At 41.7% G+C, this 24,843-nt stretch overlaps 1 protein-coding gene across 2 annotated transcripts in view; it reads right to left on the bottom strand.

The window, feature by feature from the left end:
* LOC108790551 (acid-sensing ion channel 2) overlaps positions 1-24,843 on the bottom strand; it is a 434,952-nt gene that overhangs the window by 235,774 nt on the left and 174,335 nt on the right. Inside the window, exon 1 of one of the 2 annotated variants that reach the window (XM_018560837.1) lies at positions 14,177-15,009. The exons of the other annotated variant lie outside the window; for it this stretch is intronic. Coding sequence (XP_018416339.1) covers positions 14,177-14,818 — 642 coding nt within the window. The 5' untranslated portion in view covers positions 14,819-15,009. Of the gene's footprint in view, positions 1-14,176; positions 15,010-24,843 lie in introns of those variants that run through there. 2 annotated transcript variants of the gene reach the window in all.

The following is a 24,843-nucleotide window of genomic DNA, read 5'->3' as shown; positions in this document are numbered from 1 at the left end:
CTTTCTACAGGATGGAGCCGTTTGCCTACCTGCGGGAGTAAAACTCTTGCTGTCCATCCCATCTGTGCCCTGGGGTGTTGTTGCGCTGTGCCCATTCCAACGGCTTAGGGCTGCGTGATCCCGCTGCTGGTATCCGGGAAGACCGCGCCTGTGACAGGTACAGGGTCGGGGGTATGGCCGTTGCCGTTTTAGCCACATTTTCGTCTGCAAGGCAGGTCGGTGGAGTGTCGCGGCGGTGTGTGTGGAACGCACAAGAGACGCTGTGCTCTCCACGGCTGGGCGGAAGTGCAGGCTACTGGCCGGCGCATGCGCATTAGCGGCGGTTTGACGCGGAGTGGGCGGAGCTTCCAATTTGGCGGGGATTTTTAAAAAGTCTATCCCCTGCAAGTTGGCTGCTGCTGCTAATTGGAGCTCCCACTCGTGTGCGCCTGCCTTGCCCAACTGCCTCTCATACTGCACTACAGGTATGTTCTGTCCCTGAAGTGGGATCCTTCTGTTTTGGCATTTGTGGTTCCTAAAAGGTACTCATATATGTTTCAGCATGCCGTTTGAAAAGTCAACCCCTCAAGAAGACCAGCATTCTAAAAGAAGGTAGGCGGCGGCTCCCAACTTTTAGCTTTTGAAAAAAAAAAAAGTTTTTTATTTTTCATTTTGGGCTTTTCTTCTGAGATTTTTCTTCTGCTGTCTCAGTCCATCCAGATCTTCTCGTGAACTCTCCCGCTCATCGCGGCATGCTCGGAGATCTTCATCTACATCGAGGCACAGATCCCCATCTGGGGAGGCATCACGTTCCAGGCATAGGGCCGAACCGGCTAACTCTGCTAGGGAGGATGTTAAATGCATGGAGGAGTCTCCCACGGTGGATGCGGCCCTAACGAGGTTAGCTAGACACGTTACCTTGCCACTAGATGACACAGTGTCTTTTAAGGATGTGTTGGATAGACGTATAGACTTGGATCTTAAAAAGAGCTATTTGTCAGCAGGTTCAGCCTGTAAGCCGGCAATGGCTATGGCCGCGTCTTCAAAGGCTTTGGAGGTTTGGTCGGACAATGCAGAGTCGGCATTATTGGAGAATCTCAGTAAATCTGAGATTTCAGATATTATCAGGAACATTCAATTATGTTCCACCTTTATGGCGGAAGCATCGCTAGACATGATAAAATCATTGGTGGTCAGGTGGGAGCAAGGCTCACCGAATTCCAAAAAATCTGGGCGGCCAATATCACGGATTAGTGGGTGCTGACCACGATTTCAGAAGGGCACTCCTGGAAATTTTGCAAGACACCAAAGATGCGTTTTCTCTCGACACTGCTACCACTACGCCCCTCCAAGAGAGTGGCCCTGCTGGAATTTGTGGAAACCCTGCTACGACAAGGAGCGGTTATTCCAGTGCCTCATCAAGAACGTTTTTCGGGCATCTATTCCACTCTTTTCTTGGTTCTGAAGAAGTCAGGAGACTGGAGACCGGTTATAAATCTAACCTATCTCAACAAGTATGTGAAGAAGGAGCACTTCAAGATGGAGTCCTTGCAGACGATACTGAAGGTGATCCAGCCGGAGGATTGGCTGGTCTCAATCGACTTGAAAGACGCCTATTTCCATGTCCCGGTCCATCCCGCCTTCCAACAGTTTCTACGGTTCTCAGTGGCCAAGATGCATTACCAATTTGTATGCCTACCTTTCGGTCTCACCTCATCTCCAAGGGCCTTCACGAAGGTGCTCCTGTCCCTGATTGCCTTGATATGCAGGAAAGGCATTCGTGTGTTCCACTACCTGGACGACGTCCTCCTGCTGAATCAGAGTCGGGAAGGACTCCTTTCCCATCTAGCTCTAGTGCTTTCCACCTTCGAAAAATTCGGATGGATCATAAACCAGGAGAAAAGCCACCTGGACACCACTCAAGATCTGGTCTATCTGGGCGCAAGGGTGAATGCGCGACTTGGCATAGTCACGCTTCCACCGGACAAGATCCTGTCTGTCCAGAGCAGAATTCGACTGGCGATTGCTGCGCATGTCCTCTCTGCCTCGCAATGTCTACACGTCGTGGGCACCATGGTGTCCACCATTCCATGGTGAAATGGGCCCAATGGAACACCCGTCCATTTCAGTTCGGGTTCCTAGCGCAGTGGCTATCCGAGAATCTCAATCAGAGGATTCAAATTACTCTACCAATGAGGTCTTGTCTCGAATGGTGGCTCGAGTTAGTGAATCTACATCGGTGTCATTCCCTCCATCCGGTTCATTTTCTGGTGGTTACCACAGACGCAAGCGAGCGCGGCTGGGGAGCCAGCGGTCTGGGTCATCTGGCTAAGGGTCGTTAGTCATTTTGCGCAAAGGGCATGGTTTCCAACGTGCTGGAGCTGAGAGCTGCCTTTCAAGCTCTGATGGCGTTCAGGGTCCTGATTCGCGGCAAGTCGGTCCTCCCCAGGATGGACAATTCGACCGTGGTTGCTTATGTGAAGAGGCAAGGGGGTACCAGGAGTCGGACCCTCCTGGAGGAAGTGAAACCTATACTGAATTGGGCACAAGTCAATCTTCTACATTTGTCGGCCGTGTACATACCCGGTGTCCTGAACTGCCAGGCGGATTTCCTGTCGAGAGTGTCGATGGACAACAACGAATGGTCGCTTCTCCCAAGTGTCTTTCAAAAGATCACGAGATGGGTTTTTCTACCGGAGGTAGATCTCTTTGCCTCGCTAACCAACAGGAAGCTGGAGCTATTCTACTCCAGACACCCTTGCCGGGAGGCAGTAGCGACGCATGCACTGACGGCAACATGGACGTTTCGGACAGCTTATGCTATCCCTCCTGTTCCCTTGATCCTGCCGTTCTTGAGGAGGCTGTCCAGGCAGAATGTTTGGGTACTGGCAGTCATTCCGGATTGGCCCAGGAGGCCATGGTATCCCTTGCTTCGGCAACTGGCGCACGGTCCACCTCTCCCCCTGCCTGTAGTGGAGGACCTGCTCTCTCAGGGTCCGCTCCTTCATCCCGCTCCCGACAGGCTGTGTCTGATGGCATGGAAGTTGAGAGGAACCGCCTACTACGCCTAGGATGCTCTGAGAATGTGATCAACACTCTGGTACAATCTAGGAAATCATCTACGAATCTAACATATAACCGAGTGTGGTCAAGATTTCAGGAATTTGCTTCTTCAGCGGGATTTCCACTCGATAATCCTCAAGTCACGAATGTCTTGGAATTTTTGCAGAGAGGCTTGGATATGGGCCTGAGCTTGAGCACCTTGAAGGGTCAGGTGTCGGCCATTTCGGCCTTTACTGGGGTTCAGTGGTCATCGGCCCCTCTTCTTTCCCAATTCTTCAAAGCTGTTATACGTTTGAAGCCTCCTAGGAGACTTCTCTTTCCCAAATGGGACCTACCATTGGTTTTAGATTATCTTGCCTCGGACGCCTTTGCGGTTGATACCACGCTCTGGCTCCTCACCCTAAAGACTGCCTTCTTGGTTGCAGTGACTTCTGCTAAACGGGTCTCAGAACTGGCCGCGTTAGGCTGTAAAGAACCCTTTACCACATTCATGGCTGATCGTGTGGTCCTGGTGCCCATGTTTGGGTTTGTCCCGAAGGTGGCGTCCCAATTTCACTGTCAACAAGAGATTGTGCTCCGCTCAGGCGATTGTGAGCCGCTAAAATCGGCTGGATGTGGGTGGTGCGTTGCAGGCATATCTTGAGGCTACATCCTCTATCAGATCCACGGATCATCTCTTCATTGTGCCAGTGGGTTTGAAGAAGGGGTCGAAGGCTTCCAGTCACCTTATCGCTTCATGGATGGTGAAGACCATTGATCTGGCCTATAAAGCCAAGGGGTTGGCTACGCCGCGTGCAGTTACGGCTCATTCTACAAGGAGTATATCTACGTCCTGGGCCGCAGCCAGTTTAGTCTCTTTGGAGACAATTTGCAAGGCGGCCACTTGGTCCTCGGTTCACACGTTGTCTCACACTATTGTGTGGAACCGGCTGCTTTGACTACAGTTGATTTTGGGCGGAGTGTTATTGCTTCCGCTGCTGTATGTGAATAAAACTATTTTCTGCATTCCCACCCTGGTTGTGCGAGTTATTTCCCATTGTGGGCTGACATGGAGCTGACAGGGAAACCGGAAAATTGGACTTCATACTTACCGCAATTTTCCTTTCCTGCCGGCTCCATGTCAGCACATGGATTCCCACCCATTTCGAAATCGTCTAGCTACGGAACAGTGGGGATTCTGGGAAGCCAAATTTATGAGTTACTATCCTGTTAAAGAGGAGGGGGATGGGATTAACCCATTGTGTGCTGACATGGAGCCGACAGGAAAGGAAAATTGCGGTAAGTATGAAGTCCAATTTTCCGGTTTTGGGGCAGAATGACAGATACGTGAAAGGAAACAATTAGTAGGGTGCTGTCAAAGAAGCTTGGTCTAAATGAAAATGAGTTTATCATTAAAAAATAAGGGGCTGTTGGCAATGCTAAAGATAGACAATAAGCATCTTTAAAAGGGGCAACAACAGGATGAATACCCAATTTAAACTTACAAATAAAAACTATAAATCTGATTATAATGCCATAGTGAATGCCAGGAGTGAATGGATAATATGTATAGCTCTCAGAAAAACAGATTATTTATATTTGTTCAAACTGATATTAGTGAACATTTGCTGATGGGCAGACCACACATGCTCTGATCCTATGGCAGTTCACAGTCTCCCTCTTTGTGACCTACTTTAGAGAGAAATCATAAACTGCTTTATCACTGCAGCCTCCCTCTTCTCTCTTAGCAAAGGAAGGTGTTTGACAGGTATGGAAAAGCACTGAACAAATTCCAGAACTAATTGTTCAGGGCTTCAGTTTTATCTGCACACATAACTGTGTTGTACCTCCCCACCACCACCACCACCCTACACCCATTTATAGAAAAACTTGAGATTCTAGGACCTTTTTTGCCTACCTGTTTGCAATGCATGAGGGATATTCCCAAAAAACAATCACTGCATACTCCTTGCTGTCTTTCAACTACAGAAAGCCTATCATATTTAAGACATGCAAACATTCAGATTTCCTTGGGGGTTTCAATCTGCATGGTGATACCAAGACACAGTCTTCATAAAGCAGTCAACCCCCTTCTCTGAGTATCCTGACTGCAATGGATGACAGAAAACTCTAATTACAATAAACAGAGTAGTATTTCACACCTTGGTACAGTTGTAGTGTTTGTTGGATAGCATCAGCATTACAGTGAATGCTTTCCCTTTGACTTCCTTTTTAATACTGTACGCGTGCATTTGCATACATAAAATATCACATATATAAATGTGTAGGGAAAAAACCCCCAAAACATTTCAAATCCACATTCTATCCCTGAAAACTGGGAAAATAAAGCAATTGTGGAGAGATCAGAGGTAGACAGGGCAGTGTGGGATTCATTGGAATTTCTGCTCTGATCTTGCTGGGCACGCAAGCGTAGAAATAATAAAAAAAATCCACTGCTTGTTAACACATCATCATTAATGCCGTGAATCCTCCATCCAGTTTTAAACGGATGTAGACAGGCACAAGAAAACAGGGCAATTAATTTTAATGTAAGGAGATGTGTGTCCCGCCATCTCGGTGATTAAACAAAGCAGAAAAGTAAGTATTTACCCGAGAGAAAAGCTGGCAAAAGAGCACAGTCCTCGAAACTGCAGTTGGATGAAGCAGAGGAACACTAGAGCTGTTGCTAAACTGCAGCTTTCATTATGCTTCCTGATAAAGCTAAAAAAAAAAAATGTAATACAAAGAATGAGTGAAATGTTTAAAAAATTAGCATGCATTTTCAGTGCAGAATTTTTTCATGTTTTTTTTTTTTTTTACACATGTGGCCTGTTAACACATTGACACTTACTATGTAATATTCAGCTTCAGTTTAAGGTATGTATAACAAGTCTGGAAGGCTAAAGGGCTAAGCTGTTTGTAGATGGTAATAATTGCTTGGTAAATAAATGTAGAATCCTAAGTAGAATCACAATATTGCCATTGGTATTGATTATTATTTAGAATGGTTTCATTATTATTCATAATTATGAACAATGCATGCAGTGACTAAATTATTACTCAACCAGAACAAGCATGCAACCTGTGAAGTTTGTGATACGCTAAAGATATGGACCAAGTTATGCTGACCTGAAACAACAGGCATGCAGATTAGAAAAGTCAGAGGTCCTAATCTTCGCGCTTCAGTCAACAATGGTAGCTCCTATACTTAACTTAAGCTGGCCAAATACTAAACACATTTCGCACAGTGGGTGCCCCTCAGCTGATCGAAGGAGCCGGTTGGAAAATCTTTGATCGAACGAATCGAGTCGGCAGCCAATGAATAAATACAATTCAACCAGCGGGAGATTCTTCTATCAACATTTGTTGATGGAGGAATCTGTAAATATTTTCTTCACTTAGCCCGCAGGTTGAACAAAGAAAATATGACAATATATGGCCAGCTTTAGTAAAGATTCTGTTGCTAAAGGAAAATGTAAACCAAAGTATTCCCTGCAAGGAAGATAGTATATAACTCTCCTGTCACTGCAATGCTGATGATTAGCAAATTAAATGTCATCCAGTTCAAATCTTCTTTGAGCTGCATATAAACTAGAAAACAAAAATGTAACATATTGCAGCTTACCAGTCCTTAGCTGCAGAGGTTGTACTAGTTATTTTTCTTGCTTCTTTCCCTTTAGTTTTACCTGGAAATTTGGTGACAAACAGTTCTCGTCCTAGAGTGGCTGAGCTCTCTCCACGGTATCTATGGAAGGAACTATGGCAGTCACTAAGCTGGACTTCAAACATATCTTGCTGTGTTTATCTCCATTACATGGGGGATTAGTAGTTTACAGAAGAAAGAGAACAGCTTTTGGTTCAGCTCACAGGAAGTGGCAAAGACACTATTTCTGGCAAGATCATCAAGCATGTTCTGTACTTAGCCCCAAAAATTAAAACAAATGCAGCCACCACATCTAAGAATGGGTAAGCTGCAATATATTATATTATATTTGGTTCCTGGGTTTAATCCTTTTGCTGTTGCTGCCATATGGTGGCGGGAGCACAGGTTTTTAAATACACTCCTGGCTGCCATAGCATCATTTGGGTTTGATAAACAGTTGCGCAAATATTGTGTGAAACAAAAAATTGTAACTGGCAATTTAGTCTCTACTTTCAGAAAATATATAATGTTTTTATGGGTTTTAACTAATCTGTAGGCCTAAAATGTGCATTTTAATGTGTAAAAAAAAACCCCCAATATATGGCAGCAAAAGGGTTAAATCTACTTTACACTGAGCCTGCTGTGTATGCGTAAGGTAGGCTACTTACCCATAATGCATATTACAGTGTATTTACTGATGGTGGGATATTTTTTATAAAGGTCATTATAATACTACACTTCCACAATTGCAACTTCCTTCTTGGCATAATGACCTGAAAATGCTATACCACGTTTATTTATAAATGGTCTTTTATCACTTTGTAAATGTTATAGTCATTGAAGGTAGCAATTAGTGGCTGCTAATCTAATCAATGCTAATCCCTAATCTTTACCTCACACCGCAGTGTTATTTACAAAATGCGCTGGTCCCTTCATTTGTTTTGCAACTCGAGCCCTAAAAAGCAGCTGGCGGCATTTGCAAATACTTATGTGGAATGTTATATGCGTTTGTCTTTTTAACTCTGTAGATTAACTGCAAACATTTAGAACTGGAGCTTTTGGAAAGAAAACCCATCAGAATTTTGGGAGACTATAATAAAGTCCATTTCAAACATTCCTATACCTGTTGTAGTAAGTACAATGCCCCTTCTACCACTTGGGCAAAGATGCAAGGTTAAGATGACGTGGCTGATTTACTAACAGTGTAAAGCATGTTCACTTTGCAAGGAAATTGTTACTTAGCTTGGTGAATGATTTGAACCTGTGCTGACTTCTTTCGTCCAATCAAAAAAATATATATATATTTTTTTTTCTTTCTGTGCATGTGATTGTGTATTCTTGTAAAGGGAATTCACTAAGGCAAATAAAAATCCCCTTTCACCCTGAAAATTCACATTGCATAGTGAACATGCTTTACTCCTTTAGTAAATTAGTTACAATGTCTCATGCCATCCCTATAGGATGGAGAGTCCAAATTCTCCTACTGACTTATAGTGATATAAGACAGTGATTGGGAATGTCACTGAAATTCATATGCAATTTTGGCTTCCAGAGGTGTCATGTCTCTTTTTGGCAAACCCCACTGCCTTCAAGGATTGGTACTGTCCCACTAAAATCTATACAAGTTGCTGGTGCACACCCAATAAGTATTCACATTGGTTGTTTTTTTTTCAAAAATAAATGATGGGACAAGTGCAGAAACCAAAAACAGAAAATGACTTGAAAGCATTGTTCACTGATCTCCTTATAATACACTGAAATAAGCCTGATTGCAATAGGTTACTTTACTTTATAAACATTACCACCCCCCTCTGCACTGCCTTATTTTAGAAATACATTTCTGTTTTATAGCCAAAAAGAAGCCACAGACATTAGCGGCTTCATTTAGTGGATGCTGCTGGCACAGCGCTAGCACTACTAGATGGCACTGATGAGTATAGGAAATTCCTATACCTGTGGGCGCCGTCTAGGGGTGCTAGTGCCGTGAAAACGGCATCCGCCCGGCTGTATGCGAGGTAGAAGTTTTATAAATAAATCCCCAGGTGTAGGTTGCTTGTTATCATATGCTCTGACCCATGTGAACTGTTATTCTTGCACCTACATAAAATGTTGCACTATATGCATGTTCATGACTTGAGTCCAATGTTGCAGCAGGTCTTGTGCACCCTAAGGGAAGATGATTCTTCTTCATACCTGTCCAAATCAAATGTACTGGTCGACAAATAACACCCATATTTATTCTTTGGGGGTGGGTGGATCTACTGTAACATAACTTGTTACTCAGAGCTTTCAAACTACTTGTGCTTGAAGGGGTATACCATCAATTGAAGTTTACAGGATATCTTTCCGCTGTACTGACAGATATGTACATCTACGCATAATGTATTTAATGAGATTTTCTTACGTTCTGGCAAATATATAAACATAAATATAAGCATAACTCTGATATCAAACTTTTCACAGCAGATCAACCTTAGCTCGAATCCAGCTGTTTAGATACACCAAGCTTTGTGTGATCAAGGTGGGTTTGGGGCTTGAAATCCAACACAGCCTGCAGTGTCTGTCAGAAAGATTCAGTAAGCAGCCTCTTATATTACATTAACATGATTCCCACCTGCTGTTCCCACCAAATGCCCCCTTACGGCTGTGTCTTCACTACCTGCTTAATGCAATCTTGCTAATTAGATTTATTGCTTAGCCCACTTGTTTTCATCCTTCCCCCCTCCATCTGCCTGGCTCCCTCAGTAGGTGGAGGGAGCAGTGCATGTAAGATCTCCCTATGATGTACAGTGTCTGCCTGGCCCGGGTCATGTTTACTGACTCAGAAATTAGGTGTATACTGAAAGCTGCAAAACACTCTCATAAAATAAAGTGACTTCTAATAAATATTTAGGAGTTTACAAAGCCTTCCACGTCACATAGATTTCTTGTAGCCTAGACTCGCAAACTTTACCGGTCTCGTGAATATGTATAAAGCCCGTTTCAATATTTCTTTTTGTTCATTTGTACAGAGATTTTCTGGATTTCACATATTCAACATCTCTATATATTTATATTAAAAAAAACAGAGCAAAGAACTAAGGAGTTTGCTCAGAATTTCCTATTTCCGCCAGGCCTTAAGGATTCCACAAAAGCTGAGATTCTAGGGAAAGCACACAGTTGTCAAAGGTGGCAAGATTCCTTCAAGCAAAGAGACTTAACTAAACATGGGTTGAGATAAGCATGTGATATAAAAGGTTAAGGGAGAGGATTTTCCAGTAAGCTGGAAATTCCATAAGATCCCAAGAGCATCCAGGGGTGTGAATTATCTCCATTGTAGCAGCTGGGTTGTCTGTGTTACAAGAGGATTCCAGATGTGGACTATTATTTTGCTCAACAGATAACTATTTTTAGTTCCCAGCCCCAGGGCCCACGCTGCTTCATTTACCTACCCCTGTTCCTCAATGAGTCCCAATGTCTGACAAGGTTATTTGACTCCAAGCTGACTGCACAGTGCAGATCACAAAATAATCCAGGGGCATTAATTACCTTCATAGTAGCAACTATGGAGCCTTTATGACAAGCTGGGTCCAGATGGAGACTATTATCATGCTTAAAAATATTAAACACCATTTAAAATTTTCCTTTAAATAGGTTTTCCTTTCCCCAGAAGCACTACCTCCAAATTCTCCTTGTCAATCCTAATTGAGTCCTAATATGGGAAAAAAGCTCCCAGTGAATTGCTCAGTGCAGAGGAACTGGGGCAGGTAAGTGTAATATTTGTGGGGCTGCTGAAGACAGGAAGTACACATGTACTAAAATACACTTATCCTTTAACTCTATAAGCTGAGTGACTTGTTTATAGTCAGATAGCTTGACTTGTTCATACTTGGGAACTTTTGTAAAAAACGTTTTGCTTGAACTTCATGGTTGTGGGGGAGGATACTGAGGGCAGTGGGGTGATGGGTTCCTACTGCCATCAAATTGTTGCTAGGAGTGTTGGACGGAGCAGGGGCATGTGGCTTGCTGTGTGCCATGTGTGTCTGTGGATGCACACAGCTAGGTGTGGGTAACAGACATGAACGCGCGCGCACATGGGTGTCTCCTCAGCAGTTTGGAGACCAGCTGCAGGAGGAGGAGAAAAGCAACTTTTAACAAAAAAAATGTTTGATTAATGCAAGTGTGGACCTCCTCCTATTAAAAAAAAGCAATGGTTTAATATCACTTTAAAGGAAGCTAATGTAAATACAGACATGCGTACATGTATTGCTTACATTAAATATACATTAAGTGTTAAGAAATGTCTTCATGATCTTCATTTCTTTTGTTAAAAACTAAACCATCCTGCCATCTTTAATTTAATTTTTTCCCACTCATTCATAAAGTGAGCAGATAATATTTATTATGTCCCCATTCATAAATGAACAGGAAGTGATGTATAATTGGGGGCATAGCTTACGATGTTCTGTTATTTAAAAACACTCAGTGATCAGTACTAATCGCTGAGTTTGTGATCTGCTCTCCATCCTGACTGCTCTGCCTGTAAAAGGAGCTGAGCTTTCCTCCTACACCACCCCACTCAGCCTCCTGACAGCTCTCTCCGCTCCCAATGCCCTGCTTTGCCTTTTGACAGCTTCTCTCCTCCTTGCTGGGCGCCAGAAGCTGGATCAGCTCTGTGTCCCCTCCAATCTCTGCTGCCTCTGTCAACACAGGTGGGGGAGAGTAGCGAGGATCTGAGGGGACAAAGACCGAAGCTTGCAGCTGGCACCAAGCGGGGAGGAAAGAAGCTAGGGACGCACTGCATTTTTGTACTATCCACATTTTGGCCATAGTACCAATTTTGGTGCATCCCTAGTTAATAGTGTTTGCCAATTTGTTTTGATAGTAATAAACATAAATTTACACCATGCACTCTATTAAACGAGGTGTCTACAACACAGACAGCACCTGACAGTCTCAGGACAAAGATAATACTTCTTCAGCCTACAACTACAGAAGTTCTCTGCAGCAATGTTATAGTTTCTAGGTAATCTCTATATTCCAATGTTTGTACTGGAAATTGCAGCCTTTTGTTGTCTTGCAAGACTACATGGTATGAAATTGATATTCTTTATAAGTAATCAGCTACTGTGGTGTAGTGTTAGTCTGCAGGAATGGAGATCAATAGCCTCTTCTGAAAAGCATGATACAACAGATCAAAGTACAAAAATAAAAAGTTCTGATAATTTAGATGCTGTCAATCACATAATAGATGGCTGTTCAGGATCCGCCTTGCTTTTATTATATAATACCAAACTCCAATACTGACTTGTCTGTGACACCACGTGATGGGACGAATCATAGGTATGTTTGTTTATAGAATTCTTATTGCATTGATGTGTGCTATAAATTGTCATTGTTTTTCTTGCTAAAAAAAAAAGACACATCATGACCAATACCAAGGGTCCTATTTATACAACTGTGAACTAAATTAGGTTTGTACCTTCTTGCTTCAAGTGGACATAAAGTCTTAAAGAAAACAACACTTACACCAACGGATGCCCCCGCAACATAATAAAAAAAAGCAAAGAAAAAATACATGAATAAAGAAACAAAATGTAATAATTGGAGACCCCAAACTCTGTCATACACTGCTTAAGCTGTCCAGGTGCATTTTGGAAGATTGGTGTCATTTTTCTATATTGATCCAGTCAATCCAGGGCTGGAGAGTTTAAGAGGGAGTGAGCTTGATAATATTAATCTACCATGATGCAGCTGGACAACCTAGGTGGCTAGGGACTAGGAAGTGTTGGTGATCCTTCCTTGGCTTCACAAGTATTTTTTAATACATACTGTGGGTCAACCATGGGACAGAGTATTCTTTACTGTACTGACTCCATGTTTGCTTTCTGACACATATTATTGACCATTTTTATATGTATTTTTAAGGCTGTTATCCAAAGGTCCTATGCCCTAGAAAAATGAGGTGGATTTTAAATGTAAATACATTTTGTAGGGGGAAAGACTAGAATAGCAGCAAACTTTTAGGAGGAGGCTTGTGCTACAAGTAACTATTATAGCAACTGTTATCCTTTTTTGTGGTACAATACATAAAACATAACTTCCAATTACTGGGAACATGCCTGCTCAGCCAGTCCTAAATGCACATCATTGTGGGGCCTTCTTATTTGCATCCGGCAGCCCCAGTAATGTTGCTATAAGGAAAAGCCTGATGACCTCCAGTCACATAGTCACTGGAAAGCTCCCAAATCACATAAATATTGACAAGGCCCAGTGATTCAGTACCCTAGGAGCAGTAAAAGTGGACGTTTAGGATTTATAGTGTTTTGCAAACCTGGGAGTGGCTACAAACCCTAAGCGAGGACAGTTATCCTTACCACCATAACTGAGCATAACTGAACCAGGAAAAAAAACCTTAGACAATATGCTGGAAAAGGAGAGTTCTCCATCCTGTTCTATGTAAAATGCACAATTAATCAGCATTATGTGTTGGAGTGGGTGGGTGCAGACAAGATTTGTCAGGGAGTCAGACACATAATTAATCACTGGTATCCTATTGCATGGAAGAGCAGATAATGATGTATGCTTAATGAAGTCAGCACCTCCTACATGTTAAACACAAGATGTTTTTTATGTTACACTGGAGTCATTTAACTTCTTTTTGCATTATTCAATCTATAGTATTATCATGTAACACATACTTGCAAATGTCTCTCATACTCCATATGTGCCTATTTTCATGCTGAGAGCTAATTAGTGTGTTTGAAGGTGCTATCCAGAGTTACATTACATTAGTCTGTTGTCTTCTCACATCTAGGAGCCCACAATACATTTTTTTTTAGAGGGGTATTCTTAGACATACCGTAGGCTAAACTTGTTTCTCACTAATGTTCATTACGGAAAAGAGAACTCATTGGGTATTCAGACAATGTTGCAGATTTTTATTTGCTCTTCCATAATTAGAACCTACATTTGTTTACTAGACACTGTTTTATTCAGTACTATGGGCGAGAATGTACAAGAAACTCAAAGAAAAGCTGAAGCATATAGTGACATAAAAAATGAGCAATTAGAGTAAACACAGTAAAACCTGCAAACACACGGTTAGCCAAAAAAAAAGCAAACATATGAATGTTTAAAAAGCAAAATAAAATGAGTGACATGTTTCTGCACAATATCCTTTTTCCCTGACATTTAGTATTTCTTAAACATTAAGAATTATGCAATTAGTATGTAATAATTATTTTTTTACACATCATCTCTAGGATAAGAAAAATAGATGTTTTTTGAAAGTTTTACAATAACCCAATCTTTACATTGTCCTAATTTTATAAACTACCCTAATACATTAAAAATAAAAAATAAACCTCTGCTCACACATAGTTAGGAGAATTAAACAATTCTATTTATATACTGTCAAGAAACTGATGATTCATTTGAACAGATACATGTGTCATACAAGAAGAGATTAAGTACAGCAAAAAACAAAGCACTAAGTAGAACTTAAAAAATAAGGTTAAAGAAGAGACTTACTGTGGAGAAATTGTGTGGGCCACACGCTTCACCACGATACCGGCAAGAAAGCAGCATGTCCTCCAGCTGGTGACCCAGTCTGTCCATGAACCCGGCACTGATCCCATCAAAGTCCCGAGGTGGCAGGAAAAGCCGGAAATCTGCAAGTTTGTGGAACCATTTGTGTTTGTCGTCGGGCAGCAGCTCTGCCAGCAGGGGTCGAGCTGTACGGTTGGCCAACAATAGCCCCAGCCAGTAACCTGCAAAGTACAGATCGCTTTTGCTGAGCTTGTGAAATCGCACAGGGTTGTTGTTGCAAACGGTAACAGCTGGAAAAGCCAGCTCCTTGCTCCATTCCAGCTGCACTCGGGTGTGTGATGGAAAAGACAACCAGTAGAGCAACCTGTTGGATGACCAAGACAGTAAGAGTCCCAGTGATGTGAAGAAGGCAAGAAACCAAAATGCACGTCGTTGAAATGCCAACCTTGGTGAGCATATGTATCTCAGGCCATGCAGCTTGGTGTGCTCCAGAATGGGTAGCTTTAAGGCACGGCGTTGCTTTGTACTGGCATAGCACGTGGGGGGCACCACCTGGGCATTTCTTCTGGTCACACCTGAGGGGCAGCTGCCAGCTGGAGCCCGGCTCCTCTCTTCTCGAGTCATGACACACCCCCAGGGACTCACCAGCAGGGGGGCATCTCACTCTGGGCATCTGCAGAACAGCTGGGTACCACCACCCCCACATTCATTCAGTCAGTGCAATGCCCAGAATGATAGCCGAAATAAGATTGCCCAGCAAGAAGCAGGCTAGTTGTTATACCCTGGGAAAAATAAGCATGGCCGTTTGAGAATATCACAAAGTCCCTCTATTTGTCTAAAAAACACGTATGTCTTTGTTTTTATATATAGCTTATGATCCTTATGTTATGTCATTGCTCAAGGGAAAAAAAAAAAAAGGATTAGTGATTCCCCTGTATCCTTGATCTTCAGATTAATGTGAGTACATTACTTTCCTCATTCGACAGAAGAAATCCTTAAGTGCTTGCACGATAATACATAAGCAACTAGTTGTCTCCCACACACTTCAGAAAGGGAAAGATGTCTCTCCTTCCCAGGGAAGCCAGATTGCCATGACAGTGAAAGGCATTTAAAGAAAAAAGTAAAGGTTTTGAAACATCTTCTATTTCCTCTGCCAACTCTAAATGTTCAGAGCAGGTGTGCAACAAATAAACCTTCTGGAATGATTACCCCGGTCCTGCCAAGATCATTGCGTTGTTTTTCTTCATTGCAGCGTCTCCTTTTCATTTGCCGACACTTTTTAAGATGCTTTCCAGGCATAGGGGACTAAAGAGCACAGGATGATGAATCTGTATGTTAGGAGTGAGAAATCAACGTGATCCTTGACTTCTCTTAGCGTTGAATCTTTCTACAGAGTTAATATTACATTAAGGAAATGCTATACTGACCAGAACGAAGAACACTTGATAGTTAGTCCTTTAAAATCGTCTTTAGTGTCTAACTTAAAAAAAAAAAAAAATATGAGGAAAACGTGGGAAAAGATGTTCAATCTGCCACTTTTTTGATGACAGCACTGGTTACAAAGCTGAAAACTTGGCAAAGATATCTGTGCTCTAGGGCTGATTCATTCAGGACAAGAATTTCTTGTGCCTGGATTTGTGTACTCAATCTCCAAACACAAGAGAAAGCGCCATAAGAAACCATTAGCTTTTATCCAGATAACACACAGCTCTCCACATCCAAGAAACTTTGGAATCCAGGACAGACATGGGCTGGGTAAGTTCAGCACTGCGGACAGCTCCTTCGGCATCAAGTCCTCAGCACTGGCAGATGCAGAGCTATTACGAAACAAGATATGTGGACCAGACAGACAGACAGCGCTCAGAGATCTGCCTTTTCACAATCGAGACAGGAAAAAGCACTTAAAGATATGTACAAAGAACCAGGGTACAGCTTGCCTGCGGGGGAGTAATCCGACGTGAGGGTCAGTCCTCCTAAGTTGCACTGAGAATTGGTATATCATATGTCCCTCTTTCGCTGTCTCTGCTGCACACAGGCATCTCTATTTGTGCACCAGTGCAATCCTGCATTACCGTATTCCTCTCTGTACAGCAGTGCTCTCTGAATTACCAACAAGCTAAGAAAGCGGGAGCACTCTGACACTGTCTCCATGCTCCTATCAACAGAATGCATTCTGTGCACTAAAATGCTAACTGTGAGCTTTTCTCTGACAGCTGTTGGACAAAAACTCTTAGCATGGATGTTATATCCAGATGCCAGAAGATCTGGGTCTGGACTACTGGCAAAAAAAAAAAAAATGTATTGAGGATGAGGACATTCATTTATTAAGACACTGCTAATTACTTTATCGTTTAAGGGAGGTATTAAAATCTGTTTCTCCCATTCTAGCAAACCTAAATATGTCTTTATCTAGGTCTCTTTTATTCTGACATGCAGTAAACCTAAATAACTCTACTATACATCGTTACACAAGACACACAAACTACAAGCATTCCAACATATTTAACAATAGCTTTTAACAATCTAGTCATGTAGAGGTTAACATCTGAGTGACACTGGACATCCCTGAACATGTTAAAAGAATCTCTGATTGCTCAGGATGTTCCCACTTCTCCATCGATTGTGTGTCACTGGACAATTTGTGAACGGAAGCCACATTTGCTCCATTTGCTGCGAGGTCCATATACAATTCTCACTGCCTTCTACTTGAATCAAGCATGCAGGTGCCCCTTTAGGGAAATAACACATGACACCTGTGTTCAAAATACTTATTCATCAAAGTGAATAAAGACCTTTCTTGTGTTGACCCACAGCAATCAGGTCTTGAAAAACGACAATTTTATTGGTTGTTAACTGAAAACACAGACTGGTTTTGTTTCAGGAGACTAGATAGATGAGGCTCAAAGCGTGGCTGAAACCTAGTTTAATTCACACACACACACACACACACACACACACACACACACACACATATATATTAAACTAGGTTGCAGCCATATCTCTCTCTCTCCATCTCTTAACAGGCTGCTATGGCTCACTGCATATTCTTGATTTTGCATTTAAAATAAGCCCTAAAGACTCAGAAGCTGATTGCTTCTGAAGTAGGAAATGACTAAATTATTCTGCCTACAACAAAGCATCTCTTTTCAGGGAAGACCAGTATGCTTTACTATCTCACTCTGGTCAACTGTGGTACTTGTGTGTGAAGCTGAAGGTACAGCAGTGCATACAAATGTGTGCTACAGTGTAAAATGTAGAATCATGTCAATAGGAGTGTGCTGGTGCTCCACCTAGTGGAAATGTGCGATATAAAGCTGAACTAAGCTCTAAACTAACCAAGTATCTGCAAAACTTTAAAATACAAAGTCGCTGTATAACTGGAAGTCACCAAAGTTCCTAGTTCATGACTGACATTAGGGATCCTGACATTAGTCTGGAAGCATGAATTTTTTGACTTTAAAGTAAGTCCCAAATCTGGAGAATAATATGCTGTAGCCAGAACATTATAAATTAATGGTTTACACAGTGCTATTTACTATTCATTCAACCACTGGAACATGTTTACAGTAGACCAATTGAATTGCAAATTTGCAATCATAAAATGTGATCATGGTCAGATTTAATGATATCATAATCATCCAGGCAGGCCAAGATACACCCTATATTCACTCCACCCCACATAAGAATGCAGTGGGCTTTGCTGTACTATGAAAGACTGGCAATTACAATCAGATTAGGGTATTTATAAAAGCCACTTTACCTGCAAAATGGTTGCATATGTGTAATGCTCACTTATGGCAACTATCAAAATTTTAAAAAGTAGACAGGGCTAGAAGGCCAATGCAACAATAAAAATTATTAGAAGGTAATTAGACATAACGGAGAGGTTAAGAACATACCAGTAGATGTGTTGTACTACCAACATTACCCTTTAAAGGAAAACAGTTACAGAATGAGAGTCTACAGTATTACCAAGTGATTTATATTGGAACAGAGGTTGGTATCAAAAGACAAAATCACCAATTACAGAACTTATCACAATTTGACTGATGCTTGAGTAAAATAAGTCATTAGCTTCAACAATGTCATTGCACTCTGCATTTTAAAGAACAATCTAATTACAAAAATCAACTGTGTTTTAGAAATAGGAGCTTTTGCAGTTACTCAATAAAATCAAGTCACCCTTTAACTTAGCTCCCTATGGGTAAAGAGCAGCTCAATTGCAGGCCAGTACCTATTTCTCTTGCATTACTGTACATGTGCCCTGCATTTTATCTGGACTTCTGATGGCATAACTTAGAGATCTTAAAAAAACAGTGAAAACTTGCATTGCATCACTCCAGCCAAGCTTATATTTTGCTGGTTCTGGCTTAATCAGTTCTGATATGCTGATGACGAGGGAATATCTTACCAAAAAACCCACTAGTGGCTTTCCTAGGCAGGTGAAATACCTGCCATGCAGCGTTGGCCACCCTAACCCCCTAGGCAGGTTCCAGAACCTAAGATAGACAGCATCTCCCTCTGGAGTCATTTTATTATAGAAAAAACTGCCACAGCCTAAGTGGTTGATACACTCTCACACTACCTCTTGGGCAATCTGGTGCGGTTTGTCAAAATATATAAATACACAATTCTACACAAGTCACAAAACCACATCACACGCAGTTCATGGTAGTACATGCACACTTAACATTGTGGCAAATTCACCAATTAAAAACCATTGACAGGTTCATTTGGGTCCTGTGTTGTTTTTCTTTGGTCATCAGAAGCCCACTAACCATGAAAGCCTGTGTCACATGTGCACAGAAGTTACATCATCCCTGGCATAACCAGAACGAGTCGGGATGTACACCGCATGGCGCATTTGCCATGCACTGTTCATTAGAAGAGAAAATTGGTGGGAAATAATTTTGGCAAAAGAGATTTGGCATGTTTCTTTACCAAAAACTCTAACTCCTAGCATTTTTATCCAAAAGGGAACTTTAGTTCCAAATCAAATTGTAGATTTTTAGAGGCTTAAGTCCTGTATCTGACATTTCTGACCTGTTCAGAAGTTGTGCAGTGAATACGCAATCTATAAACTTTTAAACAGAGACTAGGCAAGGTGAATCTGATTTGCAGCTTTCTTTTTGATATGTGGGACAGCTTTACACTCCAGCACAGAGAGAACAACTGAGAAGTTAGATGAACTTCCCAACTGCTCTTTCCCGCATTATAAGAGATCATTATGTGTCATATTGGGGAAAGCTCACATCCTTAGTAACACCTGATTTGTTTTAAACAAACAGTCAATTTGTACTAATAAACATAATGAAATGAAGCAGGAGGCAGACAGTAATTCTTCCAGTGAGAAAACGTTTCTAGGTAATTTAGAGATGTCATCTTTAAAGAGCAATTTCAGGCAACACAGGAAAGCAATAAGTGAGCTACTAATACTATAAAGTGAACACCACAACTGATGGAATCAGAAAGTTCATTTACTTGACCATAATTTGAGCTCTGTGTAATCCCCTAAATCCAGATTTCAGATATCCCCTGACCGGGTCAGCAGACAGCAGTAGGGGTGTACTTCCTGGAGCCTGTGTTAAGTTGTTTCTACTGTAGCCCAGAATCTACAAAATTCAACACTTTCTAGTAGTGTAAACCACTGGTCTTGCCACTCCTGCAAGTTCCTATTGGCCCCTCTTCCCAACTAGATAACAAAAGGTAATGCCCATTTTCTCTACCTAGTTTCTTTAGGACATATCAGTTTTGCAACAAAGGTACAGGAATGCTTGAAACATACAGTTATAGAAACAAAGGACATTTTAGAGCACATTTAAAGCATATGCATCCACATTCAAAACTCAAATTCAAAGACTAGGTAAATACCTCTATACCAGGGATGTCCAAACTCCGGCCCTCCAGCTGTGGTAGAACTATAAATCCCATGAGACATTGCAAGATTCTCACAGACACGACTCCCTGAGAGAGATGCATCATGGGATTTGTAGTTTCAACACAACTGGAGGGCCGGAGTTTGGACATCCCTGCTCTATACCATCCAATATTACTAAACCTATATATTACTACACACATCATTTACCTTTGGCTGACACTTGGCCACTTGCTCTTGAGCTTGGGGTAAAGCAGAACTTCATTCTAGTGGGAAAACCATTTCTTTGAAATAAGGCGTGCTGAAATCCATACATATAACCAATTTCCTTAGTAAACACATGGCAGATAATAGTCTATGACCTGACACTCCTGAAAACTGTCTCTGAGCCCACCCTCTGCATTACATTATAATAAATGGCAGTGCAAAGTACATGAAGCACAACTGATAAAACTACTACTGCATCATAGGAACAGAGCTTTTCATCTCCTCTTTTTACCCACCTGGCTATAGCATGCAGAGGTTGAGGGATGGCTACACACAGAATCTGAACAACAAGGAATGCGTTTCTGACACTGCATTCTGGTTATACAGTATGTTGTGGTATTTTTTTGTGTTAACTTTTCTTAGCAGAGTACTTCCTCAGGAGATATAGCACAGCATGCATCGGTCAGAGTCAGTGATGTAGGGTATAATACCTCGCAAAGCCTATGGCAGCATCAGTTATAAATTTGTCCCTGGCTCTAGGCTAGATAACAATTTATTGGTTCTCCCAACTATTGCCTGAGGCTCTTAGGTGATACTAAAGAATGTGCTTATGTCTGTCTCAGTGCAGCGATTTTGTTGTCCACAGAGACTATCATCTTTAATCGCCAGGATTTTCTCCTAAATATTTTATCTCTTCATCCTCGGGGTCTGTTACTCTCAGCACTTTCCCTCTGTGTCCTCCGGCCAGTCTCACCCAACGGCATCTCCCCACCCGTTTCACAGAGCGATGGTTCATCTGTGTGTGATAGATTCACTAAATCATGCCTGTACACACATATACAGTTTATGCGTGGTGTATATCAGAGGTGGAGATGTTCCAGCCTCTGTCAGACTATGCTGGGCTCACATCCAACTCTCAAATACAAAAGGGCAATCTCTGCAGAGCTTTTATGCAGCCAGCAAGATAGCTGGTCATCCACATTACTGCTATAACCTGCTGCAGCCTTTAAAGTGTATAAGGCACATATATTAATTGAAAGCAGCAGGTAGAACTAATGTTTGCAAGAACAGCTTAGAAAAGCACTAGAACCCAACAGCAGTACTGATATCAGTGCTTTAAAAATAAATGATGAGTACATATATTTGATTCAGAGCAATATGTAGTATATATTTTTCACCATGATATTTTTTATACCGATTAGTTTTAATGCCAATGGTATATGGCCAACAGCATAATTTAACAGAGAGTCAAATGCTGCATAGAGTAATGAAGAATTAAAGAAGGCGACAAATTCATTAATTTCTGGATCCAGTCAATCTATGCTATTTGCCGCTTTTAAAGTGGATGTATTTTCTTTCTATGTTGAAAAAGAAACCTGGGCTAAAATATATTATTAATACTATTATGATATGGCATGATAATATTATGAGTTCATGTTTTAAAAAGCTTGTTTCTCTGTAACTAAATATGTAAAAGAGAAAACAGCATTTTTGCCCTTATAGAAAATTCTGTTTCTTGAAGTCAAGGTACACAAGAATCAATTACTTAGAGACAATTAAGTAATATTGCCACCTTCAGCAGGAACTGGACACTGGCAAATAAAAAAGACCTTGGCCAACCAGGTGTAACCCCTCCCACTCCCATCATGCTTCAGTTCTGTAGTAAAGAAGTATTATTAATAGAGGGATAGGGATAGGAATGTTTAACAGCACTAATGAAAGTACTAGCTCCCAATGCTTCCACAGCATTTTGGAGACTGGGCCGCAACAGAGGCTGTCCCACTGCTCTGGATCTGAAAAGCGTTCTGTAGCTAACACAGCACACAGAGGTCTGGAAAGTGCCAGGGACTGTATGCCATGTAAGATGTGAAAGCTTTGCAGAAATTACTATTTTGGGTATTCCAGCGCTATGTACCTACTCAGTTCATCATTCTACAATTAATATGTGAAAAGACATCCAAGGACTCAAAATATGTTCACTGCTGCACAAACTACTTCTGTGAGTAATATACCTGGGGACCAGTGGCGTCACAAGGGGGGTGCGGGGGAGGGGGGGCACTTGGTTCGACTTCTTAGAGGGGACGACTGTGTCAGGAGAGACCTCCTCTCTCTGCCGGCGTCCATCACCAAGTTGGCGTCAATTAGATGACCACGTGTGCACAATGACGGCATCACGCACACGGAGTGTCACTTGGTCTCCGCTCAACACCCGGCCTCGGGATGCCCCTGCTGGGGACGAAGGTTTCTCAACCAGCTGGGTGGAGGCACTATGCTTAAAGGTATACTCTGGTTTTAGGCTACCATTTAGCTGAGGTTCAGGATTTCCAAACAAATTACCAACAGTTTAGCAGATGGGGGGAGGGGAGTGTAGCCCGCCCCTCCCCCCAAAAAAAACCCCCCAGGGCTACACACCAATAAAATGTGACGTCTGGAATCTTGTACTGAGCCATGGTAGATCCATAGAATCTATGACCAATGAAGGTCCTAACATAATCTTGCTGCACATGCAGGAAAGCTTGTTCCAAGGTGACTTCAAATGCCGAGCACTTAGAAGCTGCCACTACTTGCCAGTCACAACCCAAGCATGCTCATATCCTCTGCATACATTGCAAGGCAGCGTAAGCACCACCGCAGGCTCACATAGTATACCAAATGCATACCAAATGCGCTCCGCCTGTGAGGAATCGCTAGTGAAAGTGCGCTTTGCTCATTCTGGCCAGCGATTGGTTAGCAAATTGCTCTTGGAAAGGTACGGCACCCCTGATTGGCCTAATCACCATATTTTTTTACATCAATAAATGTAGACTGTTGTACATGAATAAGTGTGGATTGTTGTACATTAAAAAAAAATTAAAAAATAAGACCTAGTGTGTTTTTTTTGAGGCCAAAAAAATATAAGACAGTGTCTTATTTTCGGGGAAACACGGTATTACAATAAAAATTATGGAACTCACAGCCCATGAAAATGCACAGAAAAATATACTCACTTTTCAAAACTGAGCACAGTGCATCACATATCTATGTGATGCACTGTGCTCAGTTTTGAAAAGTGAGTATATTTTTCTGTGCATTTTCATGGGCTGTGAGTTCCATAATTTTTCATAGGCACTTGGTTCGACACATAGTTAACTAATGAATAGGTTCATTAGTTAACATGTGTTTTGCATTCTGTAGAGGTGTGAAATGAGTCTTAACATGGCTGTGTCACTTTCTAAATGTCCAATTGAACTGGTTCGGTAGGCATTCTGTTTGGAAGACCTGAAACCTCCTTAACAAGGCACAGGGTTGTCAATGGTCATGAAAAAAACCACATAGGGGCTGTCATTCTTGATCTCACCTTCTGAAAATTATGCTTACCTGACTGTAATGCCCTTCTTGCTTTAATACTTAGAGTGACTGTCCAAAATGCAGATAAGGAATTTACCAAATCTTACCTGATATGCACAATTGGCTTAGGTCAGTATTTAAGAAAGTATCAAAGCCAGTAGGCCAGAATTAAAAGCCAGGCAACTACTAATGCATATAGCTAGGTCCATAATGGAAAACTCTCACACTCCTCTCAAAACATGTTGTGGGTGTGGTCCTTTGTACCCGCATTGTCAGTTTTAGGCGCATTTTACATGTGTTACCATTGCACTCTATGTAACGTGTCTTTAGCTAAAAAGTTGCAACAAACGAGACATGCACCGCACCTACAATGCAACTAAAGCACAGATGTGAACCTAAGTAGGGTCTACTCAAACTGCCACTTTATTGTCAGGAGAAAGACGGACAGCTTTGGCCGTTTAATAAAAAAAGGTTGTCAGTTGTAACAGGAAGGAAGGCACTGAATTTGCCACTAAACTTTCTGGGCAAAAACAAAGACCTAGATTTTAGAGAAACATGCTGCAGTCTATGCACTGATCATGGACGGACACCGAGTTAATAAATGTATTCACGTAGCAGATGAAGCATAGTTTGAGATCAGCCTTTTGCCCTCCCTGACATTTCCTATAAAAGATAGTCTTAATGGTACAAGCGCTTCCTGAACATCCCTCGCTCGTCACCTCTAATTCCATTTTAATTGCAAGCAAATAACAACTTGCTTGCTGGGCTCCCCTTGTAAATTACATTGGGGTAATTAAGTTATAATCAACATGTACTTTCCTAACGAGGCTCACTTGTAATCTTTTCTTAGAGACAGGCCGTCCTGACCTCCCTCATCAGTTTTTTTTGCCATGCTCAGCTGTGCAAATTTCATAAAATGATACAATACTGCCCAACGAAGGCTATAATCCAAGCAATGAAAGTAAACGTAATAACTTGACAGAGAATATATCAATGTGTTTGTAGTAAGCTTTTTATTCTTTAGTTTTTTCATGACTGTCTAGATTGTTTCTTTGGTGGAAAGTATGATATTGCCGTTCATACTGTAGATAAAAGTGTATGATTGATAGGTATCATTTCATTTATTTGGCAAAGAAGGAACCGATTTTGTAACTAAGTCACCTTGGAAAACAGACACACCCAGACTGAGCCAATATTTCACATGGACAGATTTAGAAGAACATTTTTTTTTTTTTTTTAC

This window comes from Nanorana parkeri, unplaced genomic scaffold, assembly GCF_000935625.1.
Source record: "Nanorana parkeri isolate BGI_ZX_2015 unplaced genomic scaffold, ASM93562v1 scaffold480, whole genome shotgun sequence".
In the NCBI taxonomy this organism is placed as follows: domain Eukaryota; kingdom Metazoa; phylum Chordata; class Amphibia; order Anura; family Dicroglossidae; genus Nanorana; species Nanorana parkeri.
The sequence above is the reverse complement of the archived record's forward strand: the minus strand, read 5'-3'. Positions and strand labels throughout refer to the sequence as shown.